The sequence below is a fragment of the Varanus komodoensis genome, unplaced genomic scaffold, assembly GCF_004798865.1.
Source record: "Varanus komodoensis strain SLA01 unplaced genomic scaffold, ASM479886v1 scaffold22, whole genome shotgun sequence".
Taxonomy (NCBI): Eukaryota; Metazoa; Chordata; class Lepidosauria; order Squamata; family Varanidae; genus Varanus; species Varanus komodoensis.
Genome location: NW_025335606.1, coordinates 636,184 through 649,296, shown reverse-complemented (window position 1 = coordinate 649,296; position 13,113 = coordinate 636,184). Strand labels below are relative to the sequence as shown.

Sequence of the window (13,113 nt, the reverse complement as noted above, 5' to 3'; positions counted from 1 at the left end):
GCTCAGGTTGGACATCGTCTTTGTCAGTAGCACTATATCCCTGCCACAGAGAAGTCGCGTAGGTGTTTCTTGGCTGGGTGATGCCCCTCCATGATCCGGGGAGAAAGCTTCGGCTGCACGTCACACAGTGACTAATTGTACTGCAGAGCTGTCAACTAGCTGCCGCTGCACTTCAAAAATCACAGGTCACCCCTTCAGCCTCATGGCCTCCCGTTGCAGATTCCCCAGAATGCGATCATTCTTGGTCTTTGTCAGACACTAAGGTTAGGGTCATCCCTTTCCTTCTGTTCATTATCTTTAGCGGTTGTAGCATTTTGAAAGCATTTCTTAACCACTATCTAGATTTATTCTAATTGCTCCGCAAACATATTTAGCATTTAGAAGCTATCAAAGTGGCGGACAAGTAGGTTAACATGATGGAGGACTGAGCAGCTCTCGCCAGCTTCATGTCTCAAGAGGGAAAACGTGCTTCGTCGTAATGTGACTGTTGTTCTAATCACATTTGCATTAAACACTGCAAGAGCCTTGACTTGCAGCTCAAGATGGCTCCGTCGGCAGCTCCCTGGTTTCAGATGTTCCGGAAAAATGGGGAGTTGCCAGTGGCGCTGCCTTTGACGTGGCAAAGTAGGGCTGGTTCACCCAGGAGTGGATGATCTTCTCCTGAAAGCTCCAGTGTCAAGTCATGGCTGAACCTTCCCAGATAAAAACATACAGATTAACTTTTCTCTGTCCTCAAGTTAGGGGTGGCAGAGAATTTGCTCAGGTCTCGTTTTGGTGTGAACGTACCTACTTCTGCATTTTTGGATTGTGGCATTACTGCAACAAAAAGCAGGGTTGTAGGGAAGGGGGTCTATTCCATGTTTTGCTTAGTGATGGGGAGAGATGCTATTCAAGGCACATTTCAATGAATTTAATTTTTATTATTATATTGTTTTATACGGGGGGGGAAGGAAAAAAGACTAATTGCTGGTGGGTTTGTGGAAATGTTATAAAGTGAATTATTATTTACTCAATACCGATGTTAAAAGCCTTTTTTGCAATAGCCATGCATTATTAAGTCAAAAGTTGTAGTTATAAAATTGATGGAAGTAATAATAATTATTGACTTTTTGTGTAATTTCCCACACTTAGAGTAATATGTAATTTTTTGCATGAGGTCCCTGGGTATCTTTTTCTTTTTTCATATTACCTTTTCCTTTGTTTTGTTTTGTTTTTCTTCTTAGCTATAAAAATAATAAACACATTTTAATGCACAGTTACCAGTTTCATATTTTCACACCAATGTGCAAACTGAAACTGGATTATCTTTTGGAATCCCCACTTCTCCAAATTTAGAATTTGTAGTGAAGGTCTCCAAAATGCATGCAAAAATGTTACATTAGAGAAAACTGCACACAAAAACATGCACACTGATAAAAAGAAGGCATTGGATTAAATAGATTCATTGCAAAACCGTGTAAAAGGATGCATAATTTCAGAGGAACGAGCACAGAAATGTGTGTGCATTTTCTTGTGAACTTGAAAAAACAAAATCGCAGGATGAGCCAGACTTGAAGTCTGACTAGTTCTTAAAGTTCTGTACAAACTGAATTTAAAATTGGAAAACAAAAACTGAGAAAAACAAAAATGAAAAGATCTGTCAACCCTCAGACACAATTCCTGCCAAGGGGTTTGAATTCATGGACTCACCCGCTGATTTTCTGTTGTGCAGCAATCAAGTGTCGATGCACTTGCAGAAAGGCACCCTGGCAACCGGGCCCTGTGCCTCCTTGCACATCAGCGCATGCCTCGCTTCGACACAGTGGCTCCACAGGGCTCCAAGTGCTCCTCAAGAAAGGAACTTCTTGAAGACCCAGGTCCCTGCCCAAAATCTGAGATTTTGCCTGTGACAGATCATGGAGTTTCAGATTTGTTTCAAACCCCGAAGGACTGGAACTTTAATTTTCATGGTGATTGAATGTAGTCACAGAGAGAAGAAATACAGGCAGCCCTGATTATGCATCCTGCTTTCACCCCCTCTAAGCAGATAGTTTGTGAAAGCCGCTGCTAACGGTACGCCTTTTCTCTGCTTCTGTTTCCTCCCAGATGAACAGACCGATCCAAGTGAAGCCAGCGGACAGTGAGAGCCGAGGAGGTACTTGCGTTCTTTATTTGTAGCCCTCAGCCCTGTGTGTAATTGTTGTCTGTGGCTTCTCTTGGGCAACGCACAGATCAATTAGTAACACAATCACTGCCAAAGCAAAGCTCCCTCTGCAGCGACGATGCTCTTTATTAAATCTCCTTCACTTCGCCTTGCGCTTGCTCATATTCAATTATTATTTGGTTTTAAAAGGCAGGTAGGTGCCAACGATTGCTCGGGAAACCAATCACGGCCTTGTTAAGAAGGGGTGGGGGATTGCATGCTGACCTCCCAAAGTTTTGCGGTTGTGTCTGCTGCAGTGAGTTCCCGCTGTGTGGACCATGACTCTAAGCCTGAACTGCCAGGGTTTCTCCGGATGAGAAGTCCGGGTGGAAGCCCTCTGCCCCCGTGGCTCCAATGGCCTCCTTCTGTTATCTCTCTGCTCTGGAAGACGACTGAGCTTGCTGCCATGAAGGGGTGCAGAACCTCTCTCAGTCTGAGGACTTCGGAGGAAACCCTTGGGGGCCTCATTCTGGTGGCCAATGGGACCAAAAGCAAAAGTGCCAGTATATTTTTGCATAACTGCTTACTGTCAGTAACTGGGCCTTAAGAGAGGCATTTGTGATGATTCAGGATGGAAGAAAACTGTACGGAAGGGAAAGGGAGCTAGGGAAAGGAGGGTGGCATTCCACGGAAGCACATGGGCATTCTGAGGTTCTGCACCCCTCCCCTAATGAAAGGAAGGCCAACTGAGTGTCCGAAAATCTACGCTTGCTGCTGAACTGGTTTTGGCTTCAGTGCCCTTCGGTCAAGGCGTGCCAAAGAATTGCAGTGTGGTTCCACTCGCAGAGGAAAAGGGGGCAGTTTTGGAACAAGGCTTGCAAATAATTCCTTGTTAACTTTCTGAAGAAAAGGTCATCTTGGGACATGAACAAAGGTGCATGGGAGAGTGGAGCATTTATCACAAGGTGGCACCAATAGTATTGCTGTGTCTGATCACTCATGGGGCACCGACTCGTGGCAAAGTGCATTCTGGCCCCTGAACCATGCGTGGTCTGGAAAGGACAGTCAGAACTTAAGCAGAGTGTCTATGGCGTATCGAGACGAAACGGAAGTAGAATGTCTCTGGTGAGCAGGCAGGCCACTAGAATGGATTTCTATGGTTTGTGGACTTGCTGTATTTGCAATGCTGATTTAGTCCTGGTTGATGCCTTTGGCCCCGGCTGAGGGGGACACTCCCCACCGCCCCTCTGAGGTTGGATGTGCTGACTCTCTTGCCTTGTGGATTGTGTGCTCCTTCTTAATGCTGTGACGGTTCTCTCCTGTCTTCTGATCACAGCCAGAAACTTGAAAACGGGTGTTGATCTGACCTCAAGGTGAAAGGGAATAGCGAGCACCTGGGAGGTGGGGCAGGAAGGGAGCGTGATCTGCGGAAGCCTATGGAATAGTGAGAAAGAGAGAGGGGTGTGGAGAGAGACAGGAGCGAAGAGGGAGGGATGACCTGCTCTCTGTCAAATGGAATGCACCCAAAATAATAATCAGCCAAGGCAATTTGCTGAGTGCTCCTTGAGGGCGTGTTGCCTATGAACTGGCCGGCTTTACTCAGATTGCTAATAAGCGCATGGGCCGTGCACAGCGTTCCAGAAAGAAGCCCCCAGATCCGTGAATCTCCCTGGCATCTCAACTGCCTCAGCATCCGGGAAGGTGCTTGGGAAGGGTGAAAGCACGCGCATCGTTTATCCTTGTCGCACCCTCCCCGGTCGCCACCCTCCTGATATTTTAGCTAATTACCTCCACCCTCACTTGCCCCACTGCTGCCTTGTTTATTGCTTGCTGCCTGCATCTGTTATCACATGAGGCCCAGTTGCCAGGATTGGAATGGAAGCCACGTTTTGTCTTGATTCCCCAAAGAGGAGCTGTTTCAGCTGGCAGAGCTGCTTGGAGGACGCCGTGACTCAAGGGCAGCAATGGAGGCCTGAGCAAGGGGGACTGGTGGTGTGCGTGTGTGCGAGGGGCTCACAACAGCCCTTGGCTCTGAGCACGTGCTGCAGTTCATGTCAGCCGGGCAAACTTAATGATAGCAAAGAGAGCGATTATCATGAGAGAGGCAGTAAACCTTTATCCTCTGCAATGGGCGAGTGGAGCCATGACTTGCTTCAGCACATGGACAGGTGTTTTTTCTTAGCCTGAATCTGACGGCACGTGCCACCCCTCCGACCTCCCTCTTCTTTCTGAATGCAGCTAAATCCAGCAGAGGCTGGTACCTGTTAGCAAACTCGGTGTCTCCACGCGTGACCGAACCTCTGGGGAACTTCCCACGGTGCTAAACTTCTTCGAGAACTAAGTTTCAGGACCAAGGAGAGCACCTTGCTAGCTGACCTGCCACCTGCAGCGACTCGATTCAGCACTGCTTCTTATATCCTCACAGAGGTTCGGGGAAACAAATTTTCCTTGCAACTCTACCTGGTTCTCTTCTGTAATGCAAAGTATTTTGAGAGGCCTAGTCATGAATGAGGAATTACAGCCCCTCACCTTTGCAAAATGCCAGCTCCTGAAGGAGATATAAATTGAGGATATAGATAGATAGATAGATAGATAGATAGATAGATAGATAGATAGATAGAGATGAAAGCCAGGTTGTTAATATGGACCAAAACCACTGCCTAAATTTTTGGGCACTCTCCCCCACCCCTATTTCTTCATTTGACTTTCACAGTGTCCCAATGAAATCGTACACTAGCAAAAATCCACCAAAATTGAAAGACACGAGTAGAAACACAGACAGGAAAACAATACATACCGGGAAAAGCAGGGGAACAAAACAAACAAGCCAACCGCAAACATATAATTAGACAGTCGTGATCAGAGGTACATTTTACTGGTCCTGCAAGTAATACTACCGATGTATAGGTATGCACATATGCTCACAGTATTCAAAGTCCATGTTCCATAGCACCAACAAAGGTTCAGGTAGGTTGACCAAATGTGAGAACAAGTGTTCAGATGATGTGGTCGTTGGTAGCATGCCAGTGTGGTAAGGTCTTCAGTCCACTGGGTGTTTTAGGAGATGATTTCTCTTCCATCTCTGTCGTATGGGTCTCTTAGCCAGCAAGAGGGCTATTATACTCCACTTGTGGTGGCCAGAGGAAAGCAGACTCGGCCCTTCATTGACTTCTCTGAACAAGAACGACGCATTTAGGACAAAGGCGATGTGCATAACAACGTCTGTCCAGAAGGGGGCCACACTGGGCACCCTTTAGGGGAGCAGCTATGAGGCATCCCATGCTGGGTGCAGCACTTCAGAACATAGCACCATACTGCTGCTGTCCTCTGACCCCAGTGTAGATTGACTCTGAATGGCAGTGGCAACAGTTAGACTACTGCCATGTGCTCTGCCTGGTTCTTCCCTTGGAGACCGTTCAGAAGCTACAGCCCAAGCAGAATATGGCAGTCAGATTAATGACAGGTCCCACAGGTCCGAACACTTAAAACCAGTTCTAGACCACTTACACTGGCCACCGGTATGCTTCCAAACCCAGTTTGGGGTGCTGCTATTGACCTGTAAAGCCTTAAGTGGCTTGGAACCACAATACTTGATGGAGCTTCTTCCTTAACTGGACACTGTGGTCAACATCGGGAACCTTCCCCTGAAGGAGGCTTGAGGATGGCATCCAGAGGGAGGGCACTCCAAAGAAACCCTCCCAATGAGCTCCGTGTGGCACCAACCATGTCATCTCATTGGCACCAGGTTATGATAGCCTTTTATGCAGAGACTCTTAAAGATTTACCGGGATATCCAAGGGCTTCATGGGATTCCCCAACCCAGATGTTTGAAAAGTTATTCTTCATTGTGGGTTTTTAGCTGTTCTCATCTTCTGGTTGCTTGTTTGTTTTAAATGTCTGTAGTTTTATACGATTTTATGGCATTTTGTAGTATTTGATTGTATTGTTCTTTGTGAACTGCTGTAAAGCACCCAGAGGGCACCTGATATTGGGTGAGATAGAAAGGAAATTAATTAATTAATTTCATGCTGCTGAATGTTGACCATAGGACAAGCCCCTAAAATTCCCCATCCCTGATCTAGGAGCAATTCCTAGAGCTCAACTGATGCAGGGAGAAACGTAGAGATAATTCTACTGAGATGGAACCTCCATGCACAAAGTCACTGAACAGTAACGCAGTCATTTCAAACACTGTCTTGAATTTGAAAGTGTGGGCAGCTGTGAAGAGCTGGGATGGGGGTCCTTAATCTCTCATGCCCCACTGTGTGGCCAGAAGTCTCCGGCTTGAAGTTCAAGGCATCCAGGACATAATGCCTACTCAGAGATGGCCCAGGCCTTTATACCAGGTCATAACATCCCGTAGAGAACAAGTTGCCGATTTTACAGATAGGTCACTGAAAGCCTTGCTAGACTGCAGCTGAAGATCTACCTAATGCAAGAGTATCTTGCTTGGTGTCTGTAACAAATGGACCACTGAACTCCGCCTGCTCTCACACACACTAATCTCCTCCTTTTATATGCTCACTAGGTTGAGCTATCTAAAATCAACTTTTTAGAAAGCTACAAGACAGTCACTTTCCCCTCCCTGCTTCCCACTTCTTTCTTTCACTCTTAGTTTTGCTTTATAGATTCTAGAGAGACCATTCTGTTGCTATAGTTATGGTGTGTGTGTGTGTGTGTGTGTGTGTGTGTGTGTGTGTACACCTTTAGTGTACATAGCAGTTTACTGAGAAATATAAGCCAGATGACAGTTCTTTGCCCCAAGGAATTTACGAACTAAATTTTGCTGGAGGGAGAAAAGGAATATGCACAAGAAAGATGCACAGATTTCCACTTAAGTTCTAGATGGTTGAGATTGTGTGCGCGAGCGTGTGTGTTTGCGCATGTGTCCAAATTCACAGAGGGATTGCGTCTGATCCTTTTTCTTAATCTGTTTAAATAAAACAACAACTCTGCTCATGTACTTTGCTTTCTTCAAATGTTTCTGCAAAATTAGGAGGGAAATAGATGCCTCTGTTGGGGCAGTTGAAAACAAAGAGTGGAGCAGTCCTTGAGTTTTACCAGTTTTCATGTGCTGTGTTTGTGCATACTTTGGATCATGTCAGTTTCCTGTGTCTCATTTCATGTGACCCTTTTCCTAATTTTGACAGCTGGTTGTGAGCCATTCGATGTGGACACAGGAAGTGTGCTGCCCATCTCATGCCTCACTGTTAGGGAGAGAGAAAGGGGTGGTGGGAAGTGGGAAAGAAACTTGGTGTCTCCACCCACTTGGCGCTCTGGCCTCATCCTTGGGAGCTGAAGTCCAAAACCAGTGAGGAAACTCCCTAGGGCCAGGCCTGGCGATTACAGCCGTTCACAGGAAGAATCTTTATGGGCAGAAAAATGAATAGAGGATCCCCAAAGAACAAGGATGGTCCATCAACCAGTGAGGAGCAGTGAGAGAGGGATTCAGATGCCCGATTGGCCATAAAGCTTATGGGCCATCTTGAGCACCTCATTCTCTCACCAACAACTGTCCCAAAGATGGCAATTAGGTTAGAATGGGTCAACTCAATGGGGTGTCATGCAGAGGTGGGTTGAGACCTGTTTTCCCTCACAGAAGGGCGCAGGACGCGCTCCAACACAGCCAAGCTCATGGAACCAAGGATCAATGTGGATGCCTGGAAGCACTTCCTGACAGGTAGGACCCCGAGGGTATGGAATGGGCTTCCACGAGAGGTCGTTGAGGCCCCATCAGTGAGGGTGTTCGAGGATAAGCTGGACATGCACATGGTGAGCATGTTGTGAGCTGAGCCAGCTGGAGCCGGGGGGTCAGACTAGATGGCCCAGGAGCCCCCTACCCACGTTTCCTGTAAGCCGTGAGTGTCAAGACAGTACAATACCGAGATTCTACAGTCAAGGTCAATAGATGACCAGGAAGGCTTAGTGATTTTAACTAACCAAGTAAATAACAATGTTGAGATGCTGGTCAATTTCACAGGCTTGCTATAAAGATTCCAAGAAAGCTATCCTGAAGCCCTTTGAATATTCAGAACACCAGTAGGCAAATGCTGAGCTTTCTTATAAGGAAACAACATGGGGAAAAGCTGTTTTTGAACCAAAAGGAGCAGTTTCACTGCGTTCCATCACTGCTGCCCCTCCTTTTCATTTTCTTCCAGGCCAGGCCTTCAAAAACTACAACCCCTTGTTTCCCTGATGTGAATGAGCAGGGAAGTGTGTGAAGGAAAGTCCAAAGGTTATTTGGAGTTCAGACGTTGCCTCTGCGTTACACTGAGGGATCAGTGGCAGGGGAGCAGGGAGGGGGCAGATTTTTGGCACGCAAGGCATCCGGAGGCAGCCCATCCCTCCCTGGCGATGCAGGAATGCCAATGGGACGCACTGCAGATAGTTGATTGCTCTTCTTGCCAAGTGAGATGCACTGAACTGGCTTGCTTGGGATTTTCTGCCCAGGGGAGGTGAAGGGGGTCGTTACTGTGCCCTTTTCTCTAACGAAGATCGTGTAAAGATAAAGATAAGTAAAGATAGTGCTTTTCCTAAAAAAGTTGTTTCTGAGGGCCAATCCTAGTTGGATGGCTCACATCGGTTCCTTCTATGTCCCAGCTGCATAACAGCACTCACCGTCAAAGTATGTAAAACGATGAGAGGGCTGGGATAACCCTTGAACACCTGGGACAGGGATCCCAGGATGTGTGTGGATTGGTCCCGAGAGCCAGAGGCTACTGGGATCACCATTTTTACCCTACCCCAACTATGCCCCCCAGAATAAGGCTAGATCATAGCATCTAGGGATCCATAGGGAATCTGGTGAGGGGTGGTGAAAATGAAGTGGATTTTCTTGACTCCATTCCATAGATTTCAGCCTTCCACTGGCACCAGCTCAAGCTGATGTGGGTCAAGTCCACAGATGGACTCTTCCATTCAGAAAACAGGTAGTCAGAGTCAGAGAAAAAAGTCAGAGAAATTTCCACAAAATTCCTGCAAATTATCAGGTATAGTATCAATCAGTACAAAACTGGAAATGAACTCTCAGGAATGTCAAGATGACCGAGGTGGACTGGCCTTTTCTGTGAAATGCTAACAAGAATACCATCAAAACCTTCAAACAAACTTCCACACAATTCTCAGCCCCAAATTTGCACAAATGTTTGGAGCAATTCTGTGGCATGTGAACCTGCAGCCCAACCGTGACACGGTCTGCTTTCAACCACTGGTAATGCATCCAAAATCCCCATCAAGCTCCAACGGAGTGCATGTTTCAGGGTCACATGCCCCCAGTGGCTTCCTGCCAGACCATCAGCTGCTGTCATGCAGGGCTGAAAGTTCTGCAGAATAATATTTCTGTGAAAGCCAAGGAGGGTTCAGGTCAAGAGGAAGAGCACAACAAATAAGACATGGACATGTGGCAAGGCCAGCATGCCTACCGAGCTCCTGGACCACAGGGCCTCCAGAAAAGGCATCTCGCGGGGGTTAGGCCAGGTTTTGTTGGGTGTGGTCTACCTTAGGTGTGTGTCTAAAGCTGTCATGACCCTGCTGGAAGACTCTTCTTCATATGGCAACATGGAGCCAAAACTCATAAAAAGCTGCCTGTCCTGAGGAGCACTGAACGGTGTCCTTCAAAGTCAACATGTCCACTGGCCTTTCCCTCAACAAGCGACTTGCCCCCTTCTGTCATGAGGAGAAGGGCAAGTGGCCAGCTAGCCCTTGGCTGGACCAACTGCCCCATTCAGCACTCCCAACCAGAGGAGCGCACATGCCTCATGAGCAAAGGTATACTTGTGAGCAGAGCTGCAGCTCGTACCGGTGGTCATGTCTGGGTGGGGTTCCAAAGACTGAGGCTTCAAGGCCTTCCACGGCAGATACGGGCTGCCAAAGAAGCATCTGCGGGCCCGTCAGGGATGGGTGAGAGGTTGTTTTGCTTGTAAGACTGGTAAGCATGGACTGCCCGATGCGCTGGATCTGGGCATGAGCACGACAGGCATTTGCTGAAAATACGTGCAAGCGGTGGAACATGTGCTGGCATTTGTCTCATTCCTGGTCAGATCTGGGCAAATTTTCTGGGCAGACCATCTTGTCTGGCCGATGAGGGAAATTCCGGGGAGATTTGGGTACATGTGGCGAGATGGTGGCAGATCTCCCGTTCAATGGCTGCTTGGTTTATGTGTGTGTTCTCATTGTGAAGAGTGAGCAGTGATCACACATGTGCATGAGGTGCCAGGTGAGGTGCGGCATGTTGCTTGGGCATCTGCAGAACCATCTCGCAGCCTTGTCTCTCTAGTGGAAGCCCAGCCTTTCTTTGGAGCAGCCTTCGGACTGCGTGGGGTACTGACCAAAGGAAACTTAATGTTTTCTGGAGCTCTGGCCTGCAGAAGAATTGCATTATGTGCAGAGTTTTAAAATGCACCAAGTCAGAAATTAGGGATCTCGAAGAAGATACCCCATAGTCCAAACACCGCTGCCAGCTAGCCGCATCCTTAGCACCCCTCACAGAAAAAAACAGATCCTGCTTTAATTACTGAACCTTCTCTATAGTTATGCCCCCCAAACACACACACATATTGCTTGTCGGTGGGTTATGATGTGCATTAATAATATATTTATGGATGGACCACACAATTAATTTGCAAAAGCATTCCCTGAACTCCACCAGTTAGAATAATGGCATGGCGAGCAGTGCCTTTATGGTGAGGCTGTTGCATCGCTTTCTGACTGGCTTGTTATTACCCAAGGCTGCAGTAACCCCCTCCTTGCATTGTGGTTTATAGCACATCAATAGTAAATGTGTTCCCTTTATTGGAAGTGATGTGCATTTTACTACAATATAGCAGAATTTGTGCACTCCATATGGATGCGTTAAGCATCCAATGAATTGGATCACCTCACAGTTGCAATCGCAAATACTTTATTGAATTTGGGGAAGGGCGTTTTTTATTATTTTTATTTTTACTTGTGAGGGTCAAAATACAGCAGCAATTGCCACACTTTTCCTTTTAAAATAGGCAGGGTGGATCAGAAGCGAAAGGAAAGTCTCCTTGTCATAGATACACAGTGAATATTCTGCATCTGGAGATCTGTGGAGGGACTTGAGTTAGTTCTCCAGATGGTTCTCCCGACACCTGAGATCAGTGAGGGTGATGCTTTTCCAACCTGGGGACCTTGAGAGCAGTGGTTTGAACTGCAAAGTGGAAATTGGAAAAGCTGGGAAAGCACAGAGATATTGCTTATCCTGTGCATGTGCTGCAGCCAGGGCATGTCAAATCTCAAGCGATCCTCTTCAGAGGACAATATAAGCATGGTTGCCTTGGAGGACCGGCGTGCTTCTTGAGGCCTCAGAAGAAAGGGATCACGGGTGCAGAAGGCACGGAGCCCTGGAATGCCCCCTTAGCGATATGCAACGTCTCCTCACAGATTCAGTGGCCACGCCACCGCCTGCTCGGAGAGAACCCAGGTGTCTGAAAGGCATGGCTCATGAGGAAGGTCTTCTCTCCAGTGGCTGGGTGAGCTTCTGAATGCACAGGCCTAAAAGTCCTGGTTCTAGGCTAAGAAATTGGAGCAGTGGCTGCTCTCCGTCTCCCAGTTCCCCTGCTCTCTATGCAATCCTGCATGCTCAAGCCATCTTCAGATCTTGCTTTTGGTAGTGACCTTTGCTGGCAGATTCCAGCTGCTGTTTCCACTGGGATTCATGTTTGATTATGACTAGTGAAATCTGGGTAAATTCTGCTCAAAAATCTTTCTTTCTTTCTTTCTTTCTTTCTTTCTTTCTTTCTTTCTTTCTTTCTGACAGAAGCATCACAGTTAAAATAAGGCATAATATAAAACATGTTATCTTAGAACTTATTATAAAGCAAGACATTTAATATTTAAAATATAAAATTAAAACATGTACCAATTAAACAGATCTAGCCCAGAAACTGGCAACATTAATTGCATTCTGTCGAGCTGCCATAAGGTCCTCAAGCGTGCGCTGATCAGAGCCCAGTGGGCAGGTATACAAATGTGCTGTTGTCTGCATATCACCACCATCACAAAGGGCAGAACCCATCAAAGAAGCCCATTTGTTCAGACCATCTCTGGATCTTGTGCTCGTATACAGTCTGTTCAATCATTCCCAGACTTCCCAGCTTTCAGAAGACCCAGGTGCTAATTCTTCCATGGGTCCTATCCAGTCTTGGTACTTTGTGGCTTTCCATAGGCCCACTATCCCTTTAAATTCCTCAGAGCCTTCTGCCGACCTAAAAGTGATCAAAAACGAAGTTATTTTTCCGCACTTCCCTGGTTGCTTCTGGCACAATCACAGAACAAGATACCATGTGCACCATCTCGCCCTGACCATTGATTCAGTCTTTGCCTCACGCTGGATGTATCCATCGATTTCACTGGAGAGGCAAACTCATTTATTTAGGGTGAACAGATGGAAATCACCGAATTAGCATCCACTGATACTACACAACAACACATCTGTTCACTACACTCTCCAAATAACATGTGGATGTGTTTAAGCTGACACATGGGCCTGGGTTTCTGGTGCCCTAAATGACAAAATATTGGGCAGCCGTTCTCTCTTTTCTCACTGAAAGGATTTTCTGCGTTAAAACCAAGCAAACAAAAAGGGGGGGCAGAAGAAGGGGTGGAAAAGCACAGGATGGCTGAAGAGCAGAACATCTGGAGTGCACGAAGGGGGCAGGACAATGGCGCCCTGAACGCTTTGTCTGAGGAACTCGTGGGGGCAGATGAGGTGAGAGGGCTAACCAACCCCCTGCTTTTTCCTTGAAAAGTGTATGACAGCCCCGTTTTGTGTCGGCTTGATAGAGGTCCCCATTTGGCCTGCCGAAATCAGCAGCAACATACCCTGTGTCAAGGAGGTCAGCTGGACCAAACTTCATGAAATCCTGAGCAACTTGGATTGCTTGGTAGAATAAACTTTGTCTTTCTCCCTTGCATGCCTTGCCTTGCCTTGCCTTGCCTTGCCTTGCCTTGCCTTGCCTTGCCTTGCC

The 13,113-nt window shown here is 47.0% G+C and overlaps 1 protein-coding gene across 46 annotated transcripts in view; it reads left to right on the top strand.

Moving 5' to 3' along the window:
* CELF4 (CUGBP Elav-like family member 4) overlaps positions 1 to 13,113 on the top strand; it is an 818,464-nt gene that overhangs the window by 503,063 nt on the left and 302,288 nt on the right. For 24 of the 46 annotated variants that reach the window (XM_044431420.1, XM_044431439.1, XM_044431416.1 and 21 more), the window contains exon 3: positions 2,086 to 2,134. In XM_044431420.1, the coding sequence (XP_044287355.1) occupies positions 2,086 to 2,134 (49 nt within the window). Of the gene's footprint in view, positions 1 to 2,085; positions 2,143 to 13,113 lie in introns of all 46 variants that reach the window. The other 22 variants (XM_044431447.1, XM_044431426.1, XM_044431445.1 and 19 more) reach the window with 1 other exon arrangement.